At 38.2% G+C, this 24,448-nt stretch overlaps 1 protein-coding gene across 3 annotated transcripts; it reads left to right on the forward strand.

Moving 5' to 3' along the window:
• Positions 1-1,574: 1,574 nt before the first annotated feature.
• Positions 1,575-24,240, forward strand: CHFR (checkpoint with forkhead and ring finger domains). 3 transcript variants are annotated; one of them, XR_014618943.1, is made up of 19 exons: positions 1,575-1,669; positions 2,039-2,183; positions 4,197-4,296; positions 10,669-10,778; positions 11,560-11,619; positions 11,780-11,989; positions 12,928-13,143; positions 13,704-13,860; positions 14,147-14,301; positions 14,896-15,058; positions 15,930-16,072; positions 16,485-16,604; positions 16,931-17,014; positions 17,749-17,819; positions 18,757-18,844; positions 19,020-19,127; positions 20,288-20,360; positions 22,596-22,754; positions 23,733-24,240. XR_014618943.1 is itself a non-coding variant. In XM_084297511.1 (18 exons), exons 2-18 carry the CDS (start codon positions 2,051-2,053, stop codon positions 22,636-22,638), a joined length of 2,034 nt encoding a protein of 677 aa, XP_084153637.1. In that variant the 5' UTR covers positions 1,575-1,669; positions 2,039-2,050; the 3' UTR covers positions 22,639-24,240. The 3 variants fall into 3 exon arrangements, 2 of the variants coding, with proteins under 2 accessions (XP_084153637.1, XP_084153638.1); XM_084297511.1 differs by having other exon boundaries at positions 22,596-24,240; XM_084297512.1 differs by lacking the exon at positions 1,575-1,669 and having other exon boundaries at positions 1,940-2,183; positions 22,596-24,240.
• The last annotated feature ends 208 nt before the right edge of the window (positions 24,241-24,448 follow it).

The following is a 24,448-nucleotide window of genomic DNA, read 5'->3' on the forward strand; positions in this document are numbered from 1 at the left end:
GGGCAGAGTTCACTGCAACTGTCTGGGTTGTATGACTAATGTAAGAAGCTGATTGTCGGGGAGATCTAGGGTATCTCAGCTTCCTCCTGCTCTATTTTGATGTGTTTAAAACTGTCCAAGTTCCTTGAATGAATGTGGTGAAGGAACTCACAACCAGAAAGCCGCTACTGGTGTTGTGCACAAGGATAACAGATAATCTGCCTAAGAGGCCATCTTACTGGTGGTGCTAATTGACCTGAGAAGATTATAGTACTATTAGTACAAATGTCCCAGGAAACACTTGAAACAGATACACAGAAACAAGAGACAGGTGCACAGGCTGATGAACAAATGGGCAGTAGTGATAATGCTTTATGCACGGGGGGAGGAGAGGACCACCAAATTCACGTGCTGTCTGCCTTAATAGCCTTTGCGGTGCTGGTGTGTGGAAGGGGGGGGTTAGGTTATTTGTGAAATTCTTGAATGGCTCAGAGAAAGAGGGAGTGATGCATAAGAGGCTATCTTTCAGAAGACCCTGAGGAAGGAGCTCCAGATGATGTGGATGTGCCCACCAGAGGACAGGCAGCTGCCCAGTGGGCAGGCACGAGGGCCTGAGGTAACAGCCATGAGGCTGGAGGGTGAAGGCAGCACCAAGCACGTGATGGAGGGAGACAGTGCCGCTCTGTGGGGCTTCAGACTGAGCTAAGGCAGGAGCAGGATGGGCACAAGTGAGGAGGTAAATTGTTCCTGTTCAGTGTAGCACCTTGAGGTTGCTTTGGGTGGGATGGAAGGGAGGGAAGGCGAAGTAGGGGGCCTGGGGAAGTGAGGATGAGACCGATGGCCCCACAGGGGCTGGGTTAGTGCAGTGAGGCTGCCCTTGGGGTACTCGTAAGACCTCCCACTTGATGTTTTGTTCAGTTATGTTGTTTGTTTAGAACTGTAAAAGAAGGCATTAAAACAGGATGCAAGCTACAATCTCAAGGCTCACAGCGGAAAGCAGAGATTTAAAAACCCTACCACTTTTGCTACAATCTCTTCATTGTATATAAATGAGATGGCTATGAGGGTAACGAAGAGCAATGTGATGATTCTTAAGGGTGTGGGAAGCTCTGCTCCTCGCTCTCGTCCCTGCTAGCCCTGTGTTTGGGTACGCAAGGACTCCCTCAGTGGTTCATCTGGGGCTTCCCACTGCAGGCAGGGACCCCACTACAGGGCACCGATCCCACCTCAGCGTGATCATCATTTCTAAAGCGTTTCCCTTGCAAGTACGTTTTTATTTAACCACCAACTCTTCAATAACGAAGAGCTAAACTACGAGCATTTTTCACCGCCCCCGACCGAGCTCAGCCGCTCGCCGGCACGCCCAACCCGCCGCGAGCCCCCCGCTCCGCCCTCAACAAAGATGGCGCCCGTCGCGTTGTCCCCCTAGCGAGCCAGCCCACACCCAAGATGTCCGCCGAGGCGTCGCCCTCCGCCCCTCCCCTCCCCTGCTCCCTTCTCTCCCCGATGCGCCGCGGAAGGCGCCGGGCTGCAGCCGGCGCGGCTCGGGGCCGGGCGCCGGAAGGGCCGCCCCCGCCGCCGGTGCGTTCCCCATGGCCGCCTCCAATGGCGGGCCGGGCCCCGCCCCGCGGCGATCAGCTGAGGGCGGCAATGTCTGGTGACAGGAGCCGCCTCGGCCGCCGCGCTGGGTGTAAGGGCCGGGCCCCGGGCGGGCGGCCGGGGGGGGGGATCCGGGCACCCCGCGGCCCCCCCCCGGGGAGCGGGGCGGAGGGGAGAGGGCAGCGCGGGCCGGCCCTGCCCGCTGCCCCCCAGGCGGAGCCCTGCGAGGCGGCGGCGAGCGGCCCGGGGAGGGCGGTCCGCCTCGGCACAAAAGGGGGCGGCCGGGGGCGGGGAGGGGGCCCGGCGAGCCCCCGGGGGGGCGAGGGGTTGAGGGGCGGTGTGCGGGGCACGGCCCCCGTGAGGGGAAGGGGGCACCCGGCTTCCCTTCTCTTCCCCCCCCCCCCGCCTCGCCCCGGGTGCTGTGCGATGTGGGGTGGCTTTGTGTGTTTGTTTTTGTCAGATGTGAATCCAAATGGAGCGCTCGGAAGGAGGCGAGCAGAGCAAGCAGCGGCAGCCCTGGGGGAAGCTGATCCGGCTGGGTGCTGAGGAGGCAGAGCCGCACGTCCTGCTGCTGAAAAGGGAATGGACGATTGGTCGGAAGAAAGGTGGGACAGGCAGGGTGTGCTGGGGCCGCAGGGAGCCCCTCCGGCCTTTAAGGCGTTAGGAGGTGGCCTGTGAGGCGGTGGACTGAGAGTAGTTGGTTTTGACCGCTTTCAGCTGCCGGAGGTGCTCCCCAGACCGTCCCTTGTTCCCCTGGGCGCTGTGCAAAGAGAAAGTTTTATACTGACCTTTTCCTCGTTTCTGCCAGATTTCAGCATGCACACCTTTATAAGCAACCGTGCCTTTTAGGTCATCAGTGACAGTTTGTACAAATAAGAAAAAATGACAGTTGATTCAGAAGAGCGTCTGCATTAGTCTTATTTATGTTCCCTTTTCATTTCTGTGGTTAAAATGAGTGGGAACTGCAATACAAAACGCTTGGGCTTCACAGAAAAGAAAATGTCCACATGAAAATTCACACTACTTCTGGCTATATAAAGATTGCCAACAAGTACAGAAAGTTTTTCAGAGTGGATTTACAAGCTTTATGTTCCGCATTTAAGGCTATTAATATTTGTCTCTTATTTTAATGCTTACTGTACTTAAACCAGTCACCATGGTGTTTTAATTTTTTTTTTACTCTGCCATGACAACACTAACTTCCAATTCTTGTCCATCAGATCAAACTATTTGGGTAATTGCATTTTGTAAAGCAATAGTCTTGAACAAGCGCTAGATGTTATTACTCTATGAGAAATGCAGATAACATGTAGTTGGAAAAACGTTTTATGTATTTTCATGTGGTAATAAATATTTAGATTGCTTAACGTTATCTAAGCTGTAGATAAATCCTTCAAGTTGAGGTCCAGATGACGGTTGGATTTCTTGCAAGCTGAATTGTTTATGTACCTGTCTACTGATAGATCAATAAAATGAGTGACTCTCATGACAAGCTTTGGCTTGCAAATATTACTCGTAAAATTATCAAGAATATTCGAAAGGACAAAATGCTCCAAATGAGCTTTCCTGCTACTGGTGTGATTCTGAGTAAAATTTAGTTTACTCACTTTCATTGTGCTTCCTGTTGTTGCAAGTTGTGCAACAGTTAACTGTAGCTGTTGACTGTGCCCTGAATCTTTGGAGCAGGATAGCAATAAGCTGTCACAACTGTCACCAGCATTAGTGGCTGCTCCTTTGGGATATGTTGTTTTTGTCAGCTGACACCTGCAGTTGTACCTACAGTGTGAATAGGTGAAAGTAAATCATATTTTTGAGGTTTAATTTTCCTGTAAGCAGGTGCTTTGAGTCATTTGTGAGAGAGATCAGTGTCTTACGCAAGGAATTTTAAGAATTGCCTTGAACAGTCCATGTTAAAGGGAAGTAAAAAACTCTTGATTTGCTCAGAGCCCTGGAGTTGTAGGTAGAAAAGTCTCTACCATGTCAGTATTGTCACTACACTTCTCCAGCATATCCCTAAATCTTAGTCAGTCCTGGGGTTTTTAATCTCCAGTCAGCTTTAATAATGTAACAATGCTGTCAACAAAGATAAGGAATATTTTCTTATTTAAAACCAAACAAAAGAAAAAGGCTTTAAGGTAGAGCAGTGATACTCTCATTTATCAGCTGTTGGTTCCACTACTTCTTCCCGCTATACCAGGATGAACCAGAAGTTAAATCAATCAGTGTTACACTGATGTGGGAAAAGAGCTGGGTGCTCTGTGACATATCGCTCTAGAATTTAGCTCGAATGCATTTCAAGTATTTGTGAATTGGTACTGCTCTAGAGCAGAGTAATTGTGACATGATTTCCATCTGTAAAGGCTGGGATTGGGGAAAGAAAGGGAGTGAAAACACCTTAAAATGGTTGAAATAATCTTCTATCAGTACACAAGTCTACTTCACCATATTTATGTATCACATAGATGGACTGTGTTTCTGCCTGTATGCCAGTAGAAATTTTTGAACTACTGCAGATGTACATGAGTCAGTTTGTTGTGCATTTATAGCCATGTAGAATGCTGATCTGTCTGTGTAATGTGTATTTTTAAGCACACTGGAAAATCTGCTTTCTTTTTAAGGTTGTGACTTATCTTTCCCTGGCAACAAGTTGGTGTCTGGAGATCACTGTAAAATCATAGTGGATGAAGAATCTGGTCAAGTGTCATTGGAAGATACAAGGTTGGTTTTCCTGTGCACTTCTGTTGTTGTCTTCTCTTTAGTCTGTGAAGTAAAATCTTGTGTATTGCTCAAGGCATTGAGAATAAACTCTTCTAGTTTTCCTTCCTTTTTCTGTCTTTTACTTTTTGCATCTGTGGGGTGGGGTTTTTTAGATTTTTATGGTACTTCCTAAGTATTTTTTTCTTCTTTAAAAGGAATTGATGAAAATGCTGATGATGTAATAGTTCTGTGGGATATTTCTTTAGTCTTGTGGAGGAAAAAAAAAAAAAGGATTAGAGTGATGCCAACATTCTTAAAAGCTGTAAGCATGAGCGTGCCTCATTTCAGGTACTTGTAAAGGGAGGTAGATACCAGCAGTGCTGATCTCAAATCTCATAAAATAGTAAAAGTCTGTATTTGTTATACATCTTTCTGGTATTCAAAATATCAATAGCCTGCATATCACAGGCAGTGTACTTATCTGTCCTTTGTGGTGGGCATGTCAGATGCAGATTAAAGCCTATTCAAACTACTTGAATAGTAAAAGATGCTTGCTAGAATTCTACTGTTGAAATGTGTTGTGTTTTCTTATGTTTAACCAGAATGATTTTTTTTTTCCTATGGTGTGTCTGTATTCAGTTAAGGGTTTGAGAACTAAGGCTCTTAATGTAAGAAGATTTAAGCACATACCTCATTGTAACTACTGTTAAAAAGCAAAGCTAATTTAGTGGAACTACTTCTAGTATATAAATTTAATTACATGCTTCTTCATATACTGAAGGCTAATGAACTTGCTATGCTGGTGAAGTTATTTTCTGTAGAGTTTTAAGGCTACTGTGGAAGTCAAGTAGCACTGCAGGGGTTGTGGGTGGTTTCTAGTGGATCTTAGTTTTTCTTTATAAAATTTGAAATAGGAATTTGAATGGAAGGGGATTTCTTAAGAGATTGTAATCCCCTTCAAATTTTCATCTGCTTCATTTTTGACAGGATTTTTTGTCTAAAATTGCAGAAAGCTTCTGGTTTATTACATGTCAAGAAATTTGTGACATTTCAGAATGTTTCTGTAAACCACATTCTTTTTATGCCATGCCCCTGCAGTCAATAAAGAAACAAATAATACTTTTCTGCCAGCTCCCCCCATTCTTTGTGTCTAGAAGGCATTTTACCCAAAGATGAGGATAACAGTTTAAAATTCAGTGAAGTATATACATAAAGACAAAATTTAATGTGAGAGATTTTACAGGGTATCATGCTGAATCTGTTGTTTCCTCTTCAAACATACCAGAATGCAGCTAAATATATTGTTCTGGGAGTTCAAGGTTAGTATCGGGTACTTGCTGAGAAAAAAGCCTTGACATCTTTCTTTGAGCAAAACATTTGTCTCTGGTTCAATTAGAGACTGTGCTGATATTAAAAGGAACTCACTTCTAGATATTTACATGGGCTATTTATTTTTATTTTGTTTCCTCAAGTAAAGCCAGAACATAGTGGAATTGTTCAGCTTGGAAGATGCCTAAGGAGGTCCCATACTTCATTTTTTTCATTTCCCTTTGTTTCAATTTATGATCTTTGTTGCCTCAGTAAAGAGCCTGGCTCTGTCTTGGTAACTTCCTCATAGGTACCGGGTGGTTGCTATTAGGTCCCGTGCTCCCCAAGCCACCTTCTCCCAGGTAAAACAAGTCCAGTTCCCTTAGCCCTTTAGTTCATAGGTATTGTGCTCCAGCTCTCTGGACATATCAGTGGGTATCTGCTGGACTTTCTCAAGTTTATTAAGACCTTTCTTGTACTAGGTTACCCAAAACTAGATGTAATATTGTAAACGTGGGTTAATGAGTTCCAAGCACAGTGGAATAATAATCACTGCACTTGATCATCCGACTACGCCCTGTTAATACAGCCAAGTGTGCTGTAGGCCTTCATCGCTGCCAGGGCATGCTGCTGACTTATGCCTTGGCATAAATCCAAGGTGTATGATCTCATGCTTAGGCATAAGATCCACCAAGATCCCTTGCTGGTCTGTCCCCAGCCTTTACCGGTGCAGGTGGTTATTCTATGCCCTGTGCAGGGCATTGTGTTTGCCTTTGCTGAACATTGTGGTGTTCCCATCAGCATGCCTAACGCCCTCTCTAGAGCCCAGCTTTTGCATACACTGAATATAACTCCTACTTTGATATCATCCACAAGCTTGATAAGGGCGTACTTCCTCTCCCCATCTAGGTTGTAGCTAGAGATAGTAAACAGGATAGGTCTCTGGATAAATCCCTGATGGTTTGTGGCTGTTGGGAAAGCTTGTATTGTGAGAGGCTGTGGGACGAAATGCTAAACTTCAGGGAAAAAATGTCAGGTCTAGCTAGGACATCTAGGTAATGGCTTGTAAATGTCATCCTCCAATATTATTCCACAGTTCCAGATATTTCAAACAGCAGGTCATGCCATGTTTGCCAATCCGTGGTAGTTTCAGAGGGCAGCTGTAAGTCCAAGTTTGAAAAACCATCTGTTGTTTCAGGTGCATTTAGCTGGAAGAAGTAGTTCAGACCTATATGGTAATAAGAAAAGCTGGAAAAATTGTGAATGATGTAGAAGTTTTCCTACCTTTCCTTCTTCTCCTCCCACACCCCCATACCCAGCCCAGGCAAAAGCAGCCAGCAGAAAGAGCTAGCCAAATCAAATTAACTTTTCTTTTTACATGATGCATTCATGGAAAGGTGGGGCCTGTTACACCGCTAATGTCATCGAAGGGCTGCATGCCTGCAGAGTACTACCAGTTAGCTGCTTATGCACGTTGCACTTCTGTGTGGCTAGCAAAAAAAGAATAAGGTCATTCCTGTGTTCTGCTTGCCAGTGAGTTGGTATGAAGTGTAGTTACCTCTTGCTGAATGAAGAGACTAAACAAGTTGATGTAACTACTTGCAGAACACCCCACTCTTCTGGGTCTCCCAATGTTTGAGCTGAATATCAGCTGAGCTCCAAAGAATCAAGCCGGCTGAAAGAAGAAGAATTTTGAATGTTTGAGTTGGCAATACTGATGCCCAGAGTCCCAGAAAAATACTGCAGCATCAGCTCTTTCTGCTGTTAAGTGGAAAATAGTTTGGAAACATTGCTGTGGTCAAGCTCAGATTTTTCTGGTGAAAAGGAATGCATTGAAGGAGGCAGCTGATGTGGGACAGTTGAACTGAGTGGACTTTGTTTTTCTATTGTAATTAGTTCAAAGAACATCATTAAACACATTGTTGACTGTCCACATATTTTTTATCTCTGTGGTAGCATACTGAGTTCTTGGATCTATTTTTGAAAAGACTTACAGTAAATTCGCAGGTGGAAGGAAATGTGCAGAAAACACAATTATTGAGTAAACAGAAATTTGGAAATAACAAACCCAAGAGTTAGCAAATAGTACAATAAAATATCCATGGAATCACCCTTTTTTTGATGTATGTTTCTGCTTTATTTTCCAAACCATGCCCTAGTTGCTTGGTACTGCTTGAAAGAAATACCAGTTAACCTGACGCAGCTGAAGCAGTCATTAGTTTGCTGTAAGTAAAAGCAATTGTAAGATTCTTTGAAATAGAAGTTTAAAAAGCAAGTAAAGTAACTTCTAAGGACTTCCTCTTGTTGTATTCTAATGTTTTTGTTCGTTTGTTTTTAGGATTCTGATTAAATATTAAGTGATTTTTCACAGCAGGGAAGGTTTATTTGCACAAGACTCTTCCCCGTGACAGACAAGCAGGTAGTCCCTTTCTGTGGGGGAACAAGAGATTGATCTTCAGTGGAGAGTGGTGTCCTTTCTGCTACTAAATTCTACTTATCCTGCAGTCAAGCTATTTCTGTGAATGTAAAATAAATAAAAAATGAGACTGATACAGTAGAGAAGGGCTTTAGTAACTTATTAGAATTCAAAATTCATTTCAGTTTACAATGTGTTCAGGATAATACACAAATAACTTCTAAAACTATCAAACCATAAGCTTTACCATAAATTACGTTCTTTTCCTGGATGGACACCAGTAATTACTAGAAAGTAATAGACTGTCGTTTTTCTGGGAATGATACCAAAGTATCTGACAATACACAGATCATTTATCTACTTCAAAAATAGGCATTGTCTGAGTGAAATGTGATGGTTCATATAAATTCTGTACAACAGCCTGGATAATGTATATTTCATTAATCAAACTGTAAAGTCATCAACCATGTTGGAACTGAGTCAAGGCTTTTTTTTTTTTTTTTTTGTACCTTTTTAGAAAGGTGACATTGGGACCTTTTGTGACATTGTTTCACAACTCAGACAATTTATGTCTGATGGTCCTGTTTTTCTTCTCCATGTCAAAAATAATACAGCCAGTTAAAATAAATTCAGTAGTAAGTCCACATTAATGACCTTCATATTTAGGATTCTCATTGTGTTTCCTACTTACCTTATAAGGACCTTACTATAGTCTGAAACATCAGAGGAACGTGCAAATGTCATTATTTACCATGTGTGTCTCATTAAAAATACCCACAACATTAATCCAGTATGTCACCATATCTGTTCAATGTCTCTGAACATTTAAACCGAACCCTGAAACTGGAAATGCTAAGTGAAAGAATAACACAATTATATGGGGTAGTTGGATTTTTTTTTCTTTGATAATTGTGGGATAAAAAGACAACTGCTTCAGTTTGCTAATGTATTTAAGAAAAGCTTATGATTTTCTGTGTTGAAACCAATTTATTCCTACTTCATTTGCATCTGTAGATGCCACATAATTAATTACTTAGTTCTCATCAATGTCAGTATAACTGTTCAGGACTGAAAAGATGTAGATATTTGTAGCTACTTTGTGGATTAGGGTCCTGGGTGGCAGTTTCTGCACTTGCATCGTTAGACCAAGAATGAGTGGTTACTGATGCATGATGGTGACAATTTTTTTCCCAAGAATGCCTCATTTGATTTATTGCCCCTCATAACTATCTTTTTAATATATTATTACTAACATCAAAGTTAGGTTAAAAACAAATATAGTTTCCAACAGATGGACTAGGATTATTTTTCTTAATTGCTAAACTTCTTGTGCTTTTAGCAACATGTCTGTTCTACTGTCGTTTTCGTTCTCAAGTCTTTCAGGCTTCAACATCTATATGCCTAAAGTGAAAAGGCAAGCTCAGGATAGTTTCTTGGCTTATAAGGGAAGCTTTTAGATACTTTAATGGAGCAAAGATTGTTGTGACCTGAAGATTTTTGTTTGTTGACATCTGAAGTTGTTTTATAATTATTTATATTGGATTAGTTGATTCATCCATATATAGAGAGAAAGCAGTTGCATAGGGAAAAACTAGTATCTTGAACAAGACATGCTGTGGTTATTCAAAAGGACTTCCTTTCCCTTCTAACATTTCAATGTAATGCTTTTGACTTTGTGAAAAGGTCAGCAGTCCAAAGTTCTCTTTTTCTTTCTTTCTCAGTTGATATTACTAAATAACAAGAGAATTTGCCAGGTTCAAGTTGCTTTTTTCAAGGAAAAATGCGGAGGAGAAGGGAAGGTGCTAATTTCTAAATAACTGTTGCTCTCTTCTAGAAAAACTAGGTTTCTAGGTCTATTTAAAGACTGTGAAGTGTCCTGAGAATGAGCGGTGGCCACCAGGAGGTGGCAGCAGAGATTTGCTGTCATTTCATGGAGAAGCTTGCTCTGCTGAGGGGAAAAAAAAAACAGATCTGTTCTTTCATATTTGGTACTAATTGCTGAGACCTGAAATAGCAGAAGTCTGAAGTTCTAGAATGCTGCAGCCCTGAAAGAGGCTTATTGTAATTGAGCTGAAATTTTTCAGTATTTGAATAATGTGATTGAGTTATAAGGCTTGTATATAAAACATCACTCACAGTGAAACAGCAAAGATCTCTATTAATCAGCAATGCTTTGTATTTGCTGCTTCCCCAGTTTAATTTCTTCCATGAGTCTTGCAGCTTTTATAAATACCAAAATAATTCTTTCCAACTCATCTTTTAATTGTGCTTTTTTTTTTTTTTTCACTTTATGTCTTGATTTCATATATTTCAGATATCCCTTCCTGTTTTATACTCAAAGGGAGGAGATTTTTCTACAGAAAGAATCATCTAATTATTTTGACACAGCAGCCAAATGTCAGGGATCGTTTGTCGGTCTGTCTGTCAGCTACCATCTCTTTACTAGGAGCTCTAAATGAGCTCTGAAGTCCGAATAGCCCTGAACTTCTGTCTCTCTAACAGTTGGGTTGGTGTTTTGTTTTGTTTCTGAACAGTTCTTTCGATCCTTTCTTAAAATGTTTTTGAGAGACAACAGTTTTTGTCATGAAAAGTATCTTGTATTTTCCCTTCCTTCTCCTAGGTATTTATGAAAACATTTACTCCAAGTTATCTTTTCTTTCTCTTTACAGTACTAATGGAACAGTAATTAATAAACTGAAAGTGGTTAAGAAGCAGACATACCCTTTACAGACTGGAGATGTGATCTATGTTGTTTACAGAAAAAATGAGCCAGAGAACAGTAAGTAAATAATATATTTTTTCATGGTATACTTAGTCATTTTTGAATCATGAAAGGGAAAAAAATATATAATTAAAACAGAGTTACTTCATTTTAAGACAAGCAATTTGTTGACACGTAGAAACAAGTCTTCATAAAAGAGGTCATGGACATGCTAATTTTTACAGTGACAAGTAGTAAGTTAGGGAAATCTTTCAGACTGTATTAGTTTGAAGTGTTTGGCTTAAAAAAATAAAATCGGCGAATGTGGAGGTATTTTTCAGTTGGTTTTATTAATACGTACTGAGTTAGTTTCTCAATGAAACTTAGAGCATGCCGTAAATCTGTTTTTTTTTTTTGAGTTCATGCATTTCAGAAATGTAAGCAAAATGGATTGAAGAGTTTGAGAAATTAATTAAGAAATAATAAGCTGAATGTAGCTTAATAAGAAGAACAACTATTGCTGAATTATCCCTAAAGATACTCACAGTCTGCTCTGACACAGAGCAATTTTAGGTTTAAGAAACATTTAAGTCTCTGGTTCCACGGCTGGCACAAGTTAAACTTCACACAAAAGCGCCTCTGCCTGGTTTCATGAGAAGAAAAGATCTTGCTGTGCTGATCCTAATTGCCTCCTAAGTAGGAGTATTAATATTGTACTACAGAGGTGATCCCTCATGTCCCTATTCTGTTGTCAGACACTTTGGGGAAGCAGCCGCTTGGACATAGAATTAGCTTGTGTGAGATTAAGGTTAGCTGATTTTTATTTAAAAATTCTGATGAATATTTTTATCTCTTTCAGATGTTGCGTATCTTTATGAATCCTTAAACACAAAACAGGATGCAACTCAAGAAACAGTAGGTAAGGAAGTAATTTAAGACCCAAGAAGAGGAGCTAAGCTAAGCTCCAATAACTAATGCAGCCTTTTTGAGATAATTTGATTCCTTGGGAATTCTGAAGCGTAAATGCTGTGGTGACTGTCACACAGATATCTTTCCCCTTTTTTCCTCCCTCACTGTAGAAGCTAATGTAGAAAACCAATGCCATGTGACCAAAGATACCTCAAGTACAGGAAGAAGTAATGATGAGACCCAAATTACCTCATCACCATCAGCTACTCAGTCTTGCTATGAGGAACCACAGCCATCTACTTCTACATCTAACCTCTTTAATGCTTCTTCTACCTCTCTTATTGAGTCTGCATCTGAGCAGGATAATCCTTCTACATCTGGTAAGAATTGTGTCAAGTATTTAAAGTTTGATATCACATCAGCTGTTATTCCAGATTTGTAATTTAACCTCACCCTTCTCTGTGTCTGTAGCATTTACGTCGTGAAATTCTAATGAACTTTCTCTGAGTAGGCAGCGTAAATCTTGGTGGTTAGGTAGAACAGTTGTGAGAATGGCTGTTGCTCAGAGATGCACAAAATCCTTGTAAATCCCAGACTGTTCTGTCGTTACACTATGGGTTTATAGCATTCTGGTGAAACCTTAGCAAATGTATATGGTTCATATAACAAATCAAGTAGATACAAGTGCTTGCCTGCATCAGTCATTCTGAGAAACTGCTTTAATTGTCACTGTTTCTGCTGCCAGTCACCAGACCCCTTTCTCTTGCTTAGAGCTCTAAGGCTGAAATATACTGCATAGATTCATTGTCTGTTACTTTGTATTTACAAGTGTAATATCCCAGTGCTGCACAACTCTTACAATAGAACTGGAGTAAGAGCAGTTCTCTGAAAAATGGCATTTGACAACAGTTCATGGGGACTTCTTCCACTCCTTTGAAATACATGGAAGTAAAGCTTTGTGCTCTGCTGTGCTCCTGACCTGTTGAATATTATCAATATTGTATAAGTCCTCTGCCTAGCATCTTTGTCAGAAAGAACTGATGTGGATAACAGTCTTTGAATAAATACTCTGTACTTTAAAGAAGGGTGTGTCGTGGGTATTTTAAGTATGGTTTCACAGCTAATAGCCTTATTTCCAGTTCTTCCAATTAGATTGGCTCAGAATACCTGTGGTATAGTTAAGCAAACACTACTTCTGTGCTTTTGCACTGCTTTTTCCTATTCAGATGTATGTGCATCATCAGCATTTGAATAATTTCTTTTTTCATGCCCCATGTCTGTATGCTGTTATGTTCAGTCTTGTGTTTTTATTTTGCAGGATCGCAATCCTCAGTTTTCACTCCTGTGCCTGCTTTCCCAATCTTAGAATCTGTGTGTCTAAAAGCACTGCATGATGAACATGAGAAGCTTGATGACAACACTGAAACTTCTGCAATCACTTCAGAAATCAATGACAAAGAAAAAGCAGAATCAGATGCTCAAACGACAGGGGAGGAGGAAATTTTGGAACCTGCAAAGAAGAAACTAAAAGAAGGCTAGTATACTGCACTATTCTGCAGCCTACTCTGCACTCTTTAAGATTATTGTTGAAAGTTAGTTTAAAACGCTTAGACATAGCTGTAAGTTTCTAATTTAAGTTTTTTAAAGAAGCCCAGTGAGGTTAAGAAAAATAAGGACAGATTATTAGATTTCTGTTAAAGTGAAGTAAATTGAAAATACACACCTATCAAACTTAAAGAGGGTTGAAGGGCTAGGTTAGTATGGGATAGGTAATGTTTTCCCTCCTCACAATGTAATACTATGTTGTAGTATTGTATTAAATAAGAAAAGTAATGCTTATCCCCTCTTTCCTCCCATCAGTCGGTTGAGTCAGGTCAGCTGTCATCAGTCCATTTTCAATTTCTTCTCATTTACTTGTTTTCTGGTCCAGTGAAAACGATGACTTCTTTAGCAGAAACTGTTATGTGTAAAGCAAGAACCTTCAGTGGGGCCACTGACAGTGAACCGCAAATTAGTGTGCACCTTTCAGGTCTTTTTTTAAACAGTTAAAAAATAGTTTCAAGAAAAATACTACGGAGTCTTCTGCCTTTGTAGATGAAGATTCCTGTCCAAATGTTCCAGCAGCAGCTCCAAGTGAATGTATAATTAAAATTGGCTCTGAAGATGCAAAAACATCAAATGTGAAACCGGATAAAATGGAAGAAACATTAACTTGCATTATCTGCCAAGAACTGCTGCATGACTGTGTAAGGTAAGTTTGATTGACAAAAGCTGTAATAGTGATATTAAGATAAGAAATTCAGTGACTATTGCTTAAGGTGGCCTGGATATTTAGGGTATTCACAAGCCCTTCTGAGTCTTTTTTTTTTTTTTTTTCCTCCAAACTATATAGTTAAATGAAGCGAATGCTTTACAACTGTCTTTCTGATTATCTCAATGCAGCATAAGTATCTTTTGAGTGTTAAAAATGTAACTAAAAATTGAAAGATCTGTTTTTTACTTAATTCTTTCACTGCTGTCATGCTTGTGTTTTCCAGCTTGCAGCCTTGTATGCATACTTTCTGTGCTGCCTGCTACTCAGGATGGATGGAGAGGTCTTCTTTATGTCCAACGTGTCGTTGTCCAGTAGAACGTATTTGTAAAAATCACATATTGAACAATTTGGTTGAAGCTTATCTAATTCAGCATCCAGGCAAGTTGAACAGTGTGTGTAAAAGAATCTGATGTATTTCACATATTAGCTATGTATGTCACTGATGTAAGCACAAAGACTATTGTCTGTTAAGTTTGTATATGTCATGCTTCTCTGCTGTTTTCTCTGACATGGCTGTAAGAAAACAACTGCTTACATTTAGTCTGACATAATAGCTTGTAATATTTCAAGTAGTGGTGAGAATTAAAGGTGATTTAATACTGTAACTGCATATACTAGGAATTCTTAATTTTACATGTATATGACTACTTAATCATGCAAAGAATATCAGTTCTATCAAATAGGAGGCACTGACTGATTAGGCTGCCAAAACTCAGATAATTCTGAAAAATATACTTAAATATGGATTTAATTAACTTTGATCATAGACTCATGAAAACAAAACTTCACTTGCCTGATACTAGAGTCTCATTAGCAGACGGGAATTTAACTAAGAGCTTTTAGAACTGTTATCTAAGAATAAATTTTATGGAAATGAAAATGCAATAAACACATTGTTTAAGTAGGGTGGGAATAAGAAATGTGATGAATCTTGTACTCTTTTCTTGAACTTTGAATTTGGTTTTCATGCAGATAAATGTCGTAATGAAGATGATGTACGTAGCATGGATGCTCGAAACAAAATCACTCAAGACATGTTGCAACCTAAGGTGCGGAGATCTTTTTCAGATGAGGAAGGAAGTTCTGAAGATTTACTGGAATTGTCAGATGTAGATAGTGAATCTTCAGATATCAGGTATGTCTGTGTTTTGCATTGAATTAGATTTGGTTATGCTTGAATGTCTAAACCCACCAGCTAAACTAGTTCCACAAACACTGTTATTGCTGATAGTGTTTCCATGATCATTTCCAGACTGAATCTTTTGTTTTCAGTTAAGTTCATTCTTACCAGTAATTATCTTGGCAATTCTGCTGCCATCCTTCTTAACCTTGAACAGTCAATAAAAAATATTTAATGCTAGAACACCCAAAAACCCAGCAATATTCAGTTTATGACCAACAGCTCTATACTGAGTAGTACAACAGATTTATATTATATGTGTGAAAATGCTTTTTGTGGCTGTTGCTTTACAGAAAATAGATTTCTGGCTAAGGTCTTGTTATGAGATAAGCAGTCTATGACCCTATGAGTCTAGCTGCAATAGTTGTGCTTTCTTACATTTCAGGCATGCTGCTTTAACCAGGTATATGCTACTGAAGCATCTGATACTTGATCTAGGGATTCCCAAGTACTAGAATAGCTTCTCATTTCCAACAGCAAACACTTTTTGCTGTATGTCTAGCAGAGAACAGAAAAACTCTTCTAGTAGATAATTATTCCAACTTTGTTCCATTCTTTTTTGTTCATCTTACTTCCAGTCACACCACTCAATTTTCTTTCTGAAGCTATTAAAAATCCTTTCTTTCACAGTATTTCCTATATGTTACAACTAAAGCATTCTTCACAGCTGTGAGGTACTGAGTTATGTAAACTTCCATATGTTACTGGATGAAGAAATTCCAAATTTAAACTTCAAGAATATGACCAACCTCGTCTAGCATAGGGATGTGAGTTATATTTGCATTTGTTGGGTGTTATTTCCTATGACCTTATTTCCTTTTTTCAGTCAACCATATATAGTATGCAGACAGTGCCCAGGATATCGAAGACACTCTGTTCCAACTCTGCCTGGCACAGGCCAAGAGACAGAAACAGGAGGAATGCAAGCACTGGGAGATGCACCCTCTACATCTGCCAACTTCCCTGCAGGTTGGTGTCATGAAGTCTTCTCAGCAGTATGCAACTAAGATATTCCAACTCATTCACCTGTTATGAACTAAGAGTGCTTACTCTTGTAGTACTGTGAGAATGTCACCACTTCACATAGTTATCTTTGCAAATATCATGAAATGTGGCTGTGGTTCAGATAGACTTCTGATGGTTGATAATTTGTAAATTGTTTTACATATTCAAATATTTTTACACACCTCTGTAGTTTAGAAGTCTTAATGTAATTTTTCTGCTCTTTTAAAGAATCTTTCTAAATGTATATATGTTGCTTCCTTGATACTTGCATTTTTTTTAGTCTTGTGTTCACTAAGATCCCTAGTCCAGATTGCTGTCCTGTGCATCATTGTCTATACTTTTGTTCCTTTTTCTTTCTCTTTTTCCATCCATCTAGCTGTCCAGGAATACGTGTGTCCTGCTCAAGGAAGTCACGTAATATGTACCTGCTGCTTTCAGCCAATGCCTGATCGAAGAGCAGAGCGTGAACAGAATCCCCATGTTGCTCCTCAGCAATGTATGTGTGTATATATATATTTTATTTTTCTTTTTAAGTTTTTCTTAAGTTTGGCTACAAAACTAAGTCTTCCCTTATTTTAGTGAAGTTTATTTTGAAGAGTGTTCTTTATTTGAATATTCTTTATTGGATTCTTGTAGTCAGCGCATGAAAATCTTCCTTTATAAAATTTATTATTCCTCTATAGAGTTTATTTTAAATTTGAAAGTTTTACTTTTTTTTAAAGCAAGTTTATCAGGGATCTATTATTATTGCTTTATAGGCACAGTGACTATTGAGTTTTTTTGTGTGTAGTTCTTATAGGGGTTTTCTTTGTTATTTTACAGGTACAGTTTGTCTGCAACCCTTCTGTCACTTATACTGGGGCTGCACTCGGATGGCATGTTTTGGCTGTTTGGCACCGTTCTGTGGTATTTGGGGATAAAATGTTTCTTATGAGCATGCTTTCTTTGCAAAAATTTCTGTCTTGAACTTCGGGTAATTTAAGAAATATGATAAATGAGTTTGAAATACAGTCATGCAAAAGGAAACACAGGCTGTGTCCTCACATTACAAATACTTCTTGAGAGATGTGTACATGTATTAGCTTTGAAAGGATTTAATTTCTTGTGTCCTTACCATATTCAGCTTGAAAGCTGCACTTGTTGAGCAAAATGCTTTCCAGTATAAAAAGGATCATAGTGTATTTCAGCCTAGTAAGAGAATCGTGCAAGTCAATGCAAGAGCGCTGAACATTTGGTGTTAACTGATTGGAAAAGAACCTTACTCTCCTAAATATGTAGACTACTGAAACTCAACGTTTAAAAAAATAAAAATAAATAAAAATTGAAAAATAAATTAGAACAGTTGAAATTACTTGACTGTAGTTTGAAGCTAATGGAATATGCTTCAATAACACTTAATTTATGTAGATCACTACTACTTTCACCTACTGAAGGTGAAATTGTAAAATCTTAATGTTTTATCTTTGATTTCAACTGGGAATTATATATCACATGCTTTAGCACATGCTGAACACAGCCATGTGCTTGCAGCTCACGTGGGTCTGTGCACATTATTTCAGGAAACAGAAGAAACTTCAGAAAATGCTTGAGGGCTGAGGGGTGGGGGAAGAAATAGTAACTCTTCTTCTTCTTCTCATTAGAAATAAATCTTGGTGACAAGTGTTTAGATGGAGTCCTAAATAACAACCACTATGAGTCAGATATCCTAAAGGTATGCCTAAAAATCTTTATGTAGGATGCAAAATAATAAATGTACATTGCTTAAGATTTACTCCTGAAATTATATGTGCTGCCTGACAACTAAAGTGATGGCATTGTGTCACTTACAGCACATGATTCTGAAGGGCAAGTCATATGAGCCCTGAATGTTCAGCTGGACCAAGACTGTAGTTACTGCATCTAGACTGGAAGTATTTTGAGGTGGTGATTTGGCTTTTCCCATCTTTGTATAATAGGGCATGGTATCCTGTAGATGTATTCTATTTAGCAACTCTTCCCTTACCACCCAAATTAACAAAAAATAATTGCTATAACTCATGAATTTGAGTTTAAATGACTAGAATTCAGATATGTTTAGTTGTTAAATCATCCGAGAACTTTACTTGTAATGAAGTATTTGTTAGGGAAGGCAGTTTCTACAGTCTAAAGTGTAACATCTGAAATATTAATTATAGAAAAATAAATCACTAAAATATATCAGGAAAACATACGTTTTTTTGTTTGTTTGTTTTGTCAATATAGGTAAAATTCTATTTGTGATGCATGGAAAATATTTTGTCTGTGCCATGACTAGGTTATCTAAATTAAGTAAAGATTGGATGAAATCTTGATGCAAGTTAAATGAGAATGTGACTGAAGGGAGATGATGTGACTTAAATGAGAATGTGACTGAAAACAATTTGCATTGTTTTAGCAAAAGTAGGTATACTCTGAACAAAAGATACTGAGCTAAAGACTGTATTGGTGATCTGAAAATATCTTGCTCATTAAGCTAAAGAAATGGTATTTTATTCTTATTTGTAATCAGAATTAACCAATTTTGAAAGCCCAGTCAGATCTAGATTTGGAAATATTTGAGGTTAAATGTCTCTGTCTTATAATGTTGGAGATTCTTCTAATTTAAGCACTTAAATCACTCTTTTTTTTAGGATTACCTGGCATCCAGGGGTTTGACTTGGAAAAATATGTTAAATGAAAGTCTGTTAGCTCTTCAAAGAGGAGTTTTTATGTTGTCAGGTATGTTAATGTTCATTTTGGTCTGTGTGTAACTCCTTGTATATGTATAACTCAGTAAGTAATATTATCAAGAGGTTTGAAGTTCTGTGTATATAACCAGTGTAATGATGTTTTTGTTAAGTCTGATTTCTTACTCCTTACACTGACATTATGTACAAACTGGATTTCTCCCCAGATTACAGAATTACTGGGAACACAGTGCTTTGCTACTGTTGTGGCCTTCGCAGCTTTCGAGAACTTGCCTACCAGTACAGGCAGAATATTCCTGTTGCTGAATTGCCAGGTGGGGATAGCTTTGCACAGTACAGAGAAAGTCAGTTAAAGAGTTAGTTTTATTCTTGTGTCTTCTGTTTGAAGCCTTAGATTTAAATGAGATGTGTGTTTATATTCTCCAGATTAACAGGTCCCAGTGTAGGGCAATTTTTTAGCACCTTTATGTAGCTTGGTGGAAGTCTTTTTTCAGAGCTAATATGCTGATTGCTTTACTTGTCAACTGCTAAATTTGCGTATAGTTATTGTCAGACTCCCTAATGGGATCTTTTCTTTCAGTATGATTTCTTATGCATATAATAAATATATCTGCTTAGTGAGAAGAGGAACTCAGTAAAATCCAGAATAGATTCAACAGGAACTAGTTGATGTAATTTATTTTTTTCATTTAAATGTGTAAGATGATACATTTCCTGAACAACTTCATATTTTTACCAGCTCTCAACTAGGAACAAGAATGTTTTCATAAATTAATTCTAAATCTGTTTGCATTTACAGTTTTAGTATAAAATAGCATACAAGCAACTGTGCCTCCTTCAGTCCCAAATCTGTTGGGAACAGAAGCTCTTCCAACAGTCTACTTTTAAACATTACATTTGTCCAGTCAGTTCTTGCTAGCAACTACTTCCATGTCTTTAACTATTTAGAACTCTGCATCTGTGCATAACAAGAGACAGTCAGTCTAGCTTGTTTCTTCTTTGTGTTGCTTTTCTTTTTAGCGTAATGCCCTGCTGGACAACTGAGTGTAAAACATTTACATTTATGTATGTAAAACTTGGGGAGAATAACAAACTACCCAGATTAATTAGTTTTTCTTTTATATGGAAATGTATATAGACATGCTCAGTGTCCTAAACTGTGAAGTCTGTTAATCAGTCCATTAGTCTGTTAAACTAAGCAATAAACTTTCACTTGACAGCATTGAGAATCATATCTTTTCATTGTAAGTCTGTATGAGGTTTGGAATTATTTTTTTTTCATCCTTTACTGAGTGTTTTCTTCCTTTCTGCAAAGGTGAACCAAGATAGTTTATTGCAGTTTCTTGCAAATGTCTTGTTTCTTTACAATGTTTGCTCTGGTCAGTAATCAGCACTATCAGTGGTGTAATAGTATCTACCACCTTATTCAATAGTTTCGTTAATAAACATAGCATTTTATTTTCTCTTCTTGTAGTGACTGTCACGTCACGTCCTGATTGCTACTGGGGGCGCAACTGTCGAACTCAGGTCAAAGCACATCATGCCATGTAAGTTATGCAATTTATAAAATGTTTTTGTTTGTTTGTTTTGGGGCTTAAAAACAAAACCAAACCTTTGAGGTGCCAGAAGTAGCATGGGGAACATGGCTGTGGTATACACAGAAGTGGGTGAGCTTTGGGTTGTATTTTTTTTTTTGGTTGGTTATTATGTAAAACATCTTTGAAATAGGCCCTTCATGCATGTCCTAAGGGCACCTCTAGCACTTTTAAGTTGATGTAACCTGTCACTAATGCTTCTTAAGTCCTGTTTTCCACTCCCAAGTCCCCTTTGATGCATATCTCTTCCCCCACTCAAGCAGCTTTTTATTTGCTCATATCTGGAATATTTCTTGGAAACGCTATAGACAATACTTAGCCCTTTCGGATCTATGAGAAATACTCCTCTAGTGAGCTGCAGCAAACCCTGAAGGCATAAATTGGTGGGAATATTTTACAACAAGAAAAGCAAGAAAAGTTTGGAACGTGTGACGTTAGAAACCTGTTGTAGCTTACCAGTTCAGATCTTTGAAGGAGTTCAATATATTTTACTCCTCTGACTCAAGCAACCTGTCACATGGTAAAAATGAAATACTGAGCCTGAAAAAAGGGTAGTGCTCTATTTCTCAAGTGTTTTAATACATCTATGGGATGTCCATCTAAACTAAGGTCCTTGATTTAAAAAAAATATATATATATAAAAATTCAAGGCCACTGATAACCAATGCAATGCCATTCTTACAAAAAGAGGCATGAAGAGGATGTATGTCAAGACAAATATTAAAGAATTTTAAAAAACAAAACAAAAATTGTCCACCTAAGAGCTAACTCCCTCCAGGGAAGGTTAAAAAAATCCTTCTTGCTATATTCTCTAAATTCTCAGTGCGGTTCAAGACAGAAGATCTGTTACCCCTTATTGAGAAACTGCTTTTAATGAACAGTAGATTTTGCAGCATCTTTCTAATGCTGCAGTGAACATGCACACTTAGCATAATTCCTTTAATATTTCAGGTACCGTGGGTTGAAAATAACCAGTCTTTACAGCTTATTACAGATCATAAGAAAGACTTTTAAAATATTCATCCCCAGTCATTTACAAATTCAGAGGGTTTTACCAAATACCTTTCAAAAATAACTTGGAATTTAAGTTGCAGATTTAATTCAGAAGCACCACCGTTACCTGCAACTTCACATTATAGGACTGTGTATGTTCACACAGGAAATAGTGTTTTGAAATGTTAGTGTTAATTCAGTAGTAAAGCACTTACTAGTTGTGTGCATTTGCATTTTGGTGGATAACACCATTTAAATGGAAATGACTGATTTTTTTTTTCCTTCTTTTCTTTCAACCATTACCAGTTTCTAAAACTTCACTGGCCGCTGCTGTTAGTTTTTAAAATCCATAAACACAAACAAACCTGTCATACCGTTCCTAGATATCCAGTCGTGCTTTTGTTATTGAGCTAAATAGTTCAGCTAAGTAGTTTGGTTATGTAAGCAAGGTTTCTTTCTAATCTTTCATCTGATTCGGTAAGAGGGAAAAAATTCATGGTTTCATTTGCATTATCTCTTCCACACGTGTATATACACACTCAGCACCCCAACTCATGTTTCACTTTGTGTCAGGATACACATAACCCAAAGAAGAGAGAAACAGAATGAATAGTGAGAGGTTTCTGAGAATTCAAAAGGAGTGCCTTGTATAGAACTTTGTGCAATCTATTTAGAGCAGGCAGACAGGCTTGCCATTCCCATGGAACTGAAATAATATAGAATGAGAAAAACATTACTTATATTTTATCACCAGAAGAAAACTGTAAGCCAGCAAACGAACATGTTTGTGCTCAAATGTATTATTAGACTGCTTAATACTAGTTCCCAGTGAGTTGTGTAATGCTGTCTACTAAAAATAACCCATGTCTCTCGGGACAAAATTAATTCTCTTGATTCCTGTTTTAATTGCCTTCTGGATTTGAAGTATGCAGAAGTATAGAGGAAGGCTTTTAATAACAGGTTTTCTGTATGCATAATAAAACTACCAAGTGTTAGGCAGGAGAGATGCTGAAAATCCTGTTACAGTTAACGTGTTAGTAGGATTTCTGAACAGGTTCTGAAAAACACTGTTAGTGTGTAAATGTTCTGTTTTAAACATTTAAAATACCTTGTGAAAGATGCTGACTCTTGTGTTGCTTGACTTCTGAGAACTGTGTTGCATTTTAATACTTCCTTCTTTTTTTTTTGTTTCAGGAAATTCAATCACATTTGTGAACAAACACGATTCAAGAACTGAATACTTGTAGTCTGTAGAGAGGGGACAAAAACTTGTTTTACTGCTTGTACAGTTTAAGGTTTCAGGGGATCTTCTCAGTTCTCCCAGTAGCAGGGAATCAATAACTTTTGCATCAGGTAATCTGGTGTGAACTTTTTAATTTGTAGAATTTTACAGCTGAGTATGAATAAGGTAGTTTTTTTCCAAAAAAGTCAGCAAGCATTGCATTCCATCCTCATGACTACAGTGTCCCTGTATCACTTCAGTGAAGAACACATACAGAAATCACACGCAAAAACCAGCCATATCTTGGGAAGACCTAAGAATAAGGAGTGTATTTGCACTACTTGTGAAGAAACTAAGTAAAATCCTTAGACTTAAAATAGAAATGTTTTGTATAAGTATCTGATGATTATTTCAAGAGCCATTAATATTTAAGAAGGAAATTGTCAGCATATATTTGTAACTGCATTTTGCGGTAGTCTGATATTTTGTCACTACCCTTTGCATTTGGGCTAGAAATACATTAATCTTCACTTAAAAAGAAATTCCGTCCATTAAACAGCTGTTTCAGCTTAAAGCTTCTACCATATGTGCAGTGTTATAGTGGAAGAAGTACAGTTTCTTTTCTTAGTTTTGTCGTGTTGATGGTTTTTATTCACGTTAAATTACAAAAATAATTGCACAAAAAAATTGAAAATCACATTTAAAGTTGGGGTAATACTTGAAGCAAAACAGACTTCTGCTAATATTACTTCTGTAGTATTTTATATCAGAAAACCAAACCGTGCTTTTGACATAGAACAGCAGCCAGTAGGACACTGGTTCATTTTTTTGTATTTCTTTTTTGGTTTGATATTGTATGCTAAGTATGTACCTCTGCCATGCAGCTGTTCTCTAGCATGCATACACTGGTAAAAAAAAATAAATGTAGAAAAAGCTGTAATTTAAAACTGAATATAGCGGCTTTACTGGAAAGAACAATCTTACAGAAAATAATTATTTGGAGAAATTGTAGCAATATGGAGACATTTCTGTAGGGATAGGGATGATGAAGGGGAACACTGGTGTTGCTGACATAAATAACATAGATCTTATTTTCATGCCTTTTGCAGAGTTCATTCAGGAAATGTCCCACGCATCATTTAAAAAAAAAAAAAAAAAAATCCACCACCACCCCTCCCTGCTCCCCCAAATGATTTGATCTGAACTGTTTCGTAATAATTTCGTAGTTAATGTTCACAAAGCTCAACTGGGACCAATTTCTCTTTTTCATCATACTTAGAAGAGTGAAACAGAAGGAGAAGAAAGCATACAAAGTTACCTCTGTAGATACCATGTTGTTTTTAAGTATGCCTTACTTGTGAGTAGGATTTATACTGCAATGTTAAAAAGTGTACACACTATCTTGCGATATAATGGAGCACAAATGATGCAGCACATCATGTCTACTGGTGTCAGTGAATTAGAAAACAAAAACTATTTCCAGTAATGCACATCTTAATATGAATGCTAATTAAAATTATGCATTTATGTTTAGATTTTTATTTTTTAAAATAGCTGCCGCAAGGCTGGGTCTGCTGACCATGTCCGTATGCTATTAAAAATACACTTTGGAGTGGACTTCTCTTCCTAGTCTCTGGGCATTTTCTCCTGTGAGTAGGATTGAAATTGGATCTGGAATAATACTTGAAACTTCTTTTAACAACAACAGTGTGTTTCTGTCTTTTAGTATTATTAACAATGTTCTGTTGCTTCTGTATTTGTACTTTATGTTTAGATTTTTTTAATGGTTATTGTATCTTCTCAGGACAACCATTCCCAGCTGTTT

Source organism: Netta rufina (genome assembly GCF_964035555.1).
Source record: "Netta rufina genome assembly, chromosome: 17".
Lineage (NCBI taxonomy): Eukaryota > Metazoa > Chordata > Aves > Anseriformes > Anatidae > Netta > Netta rufina.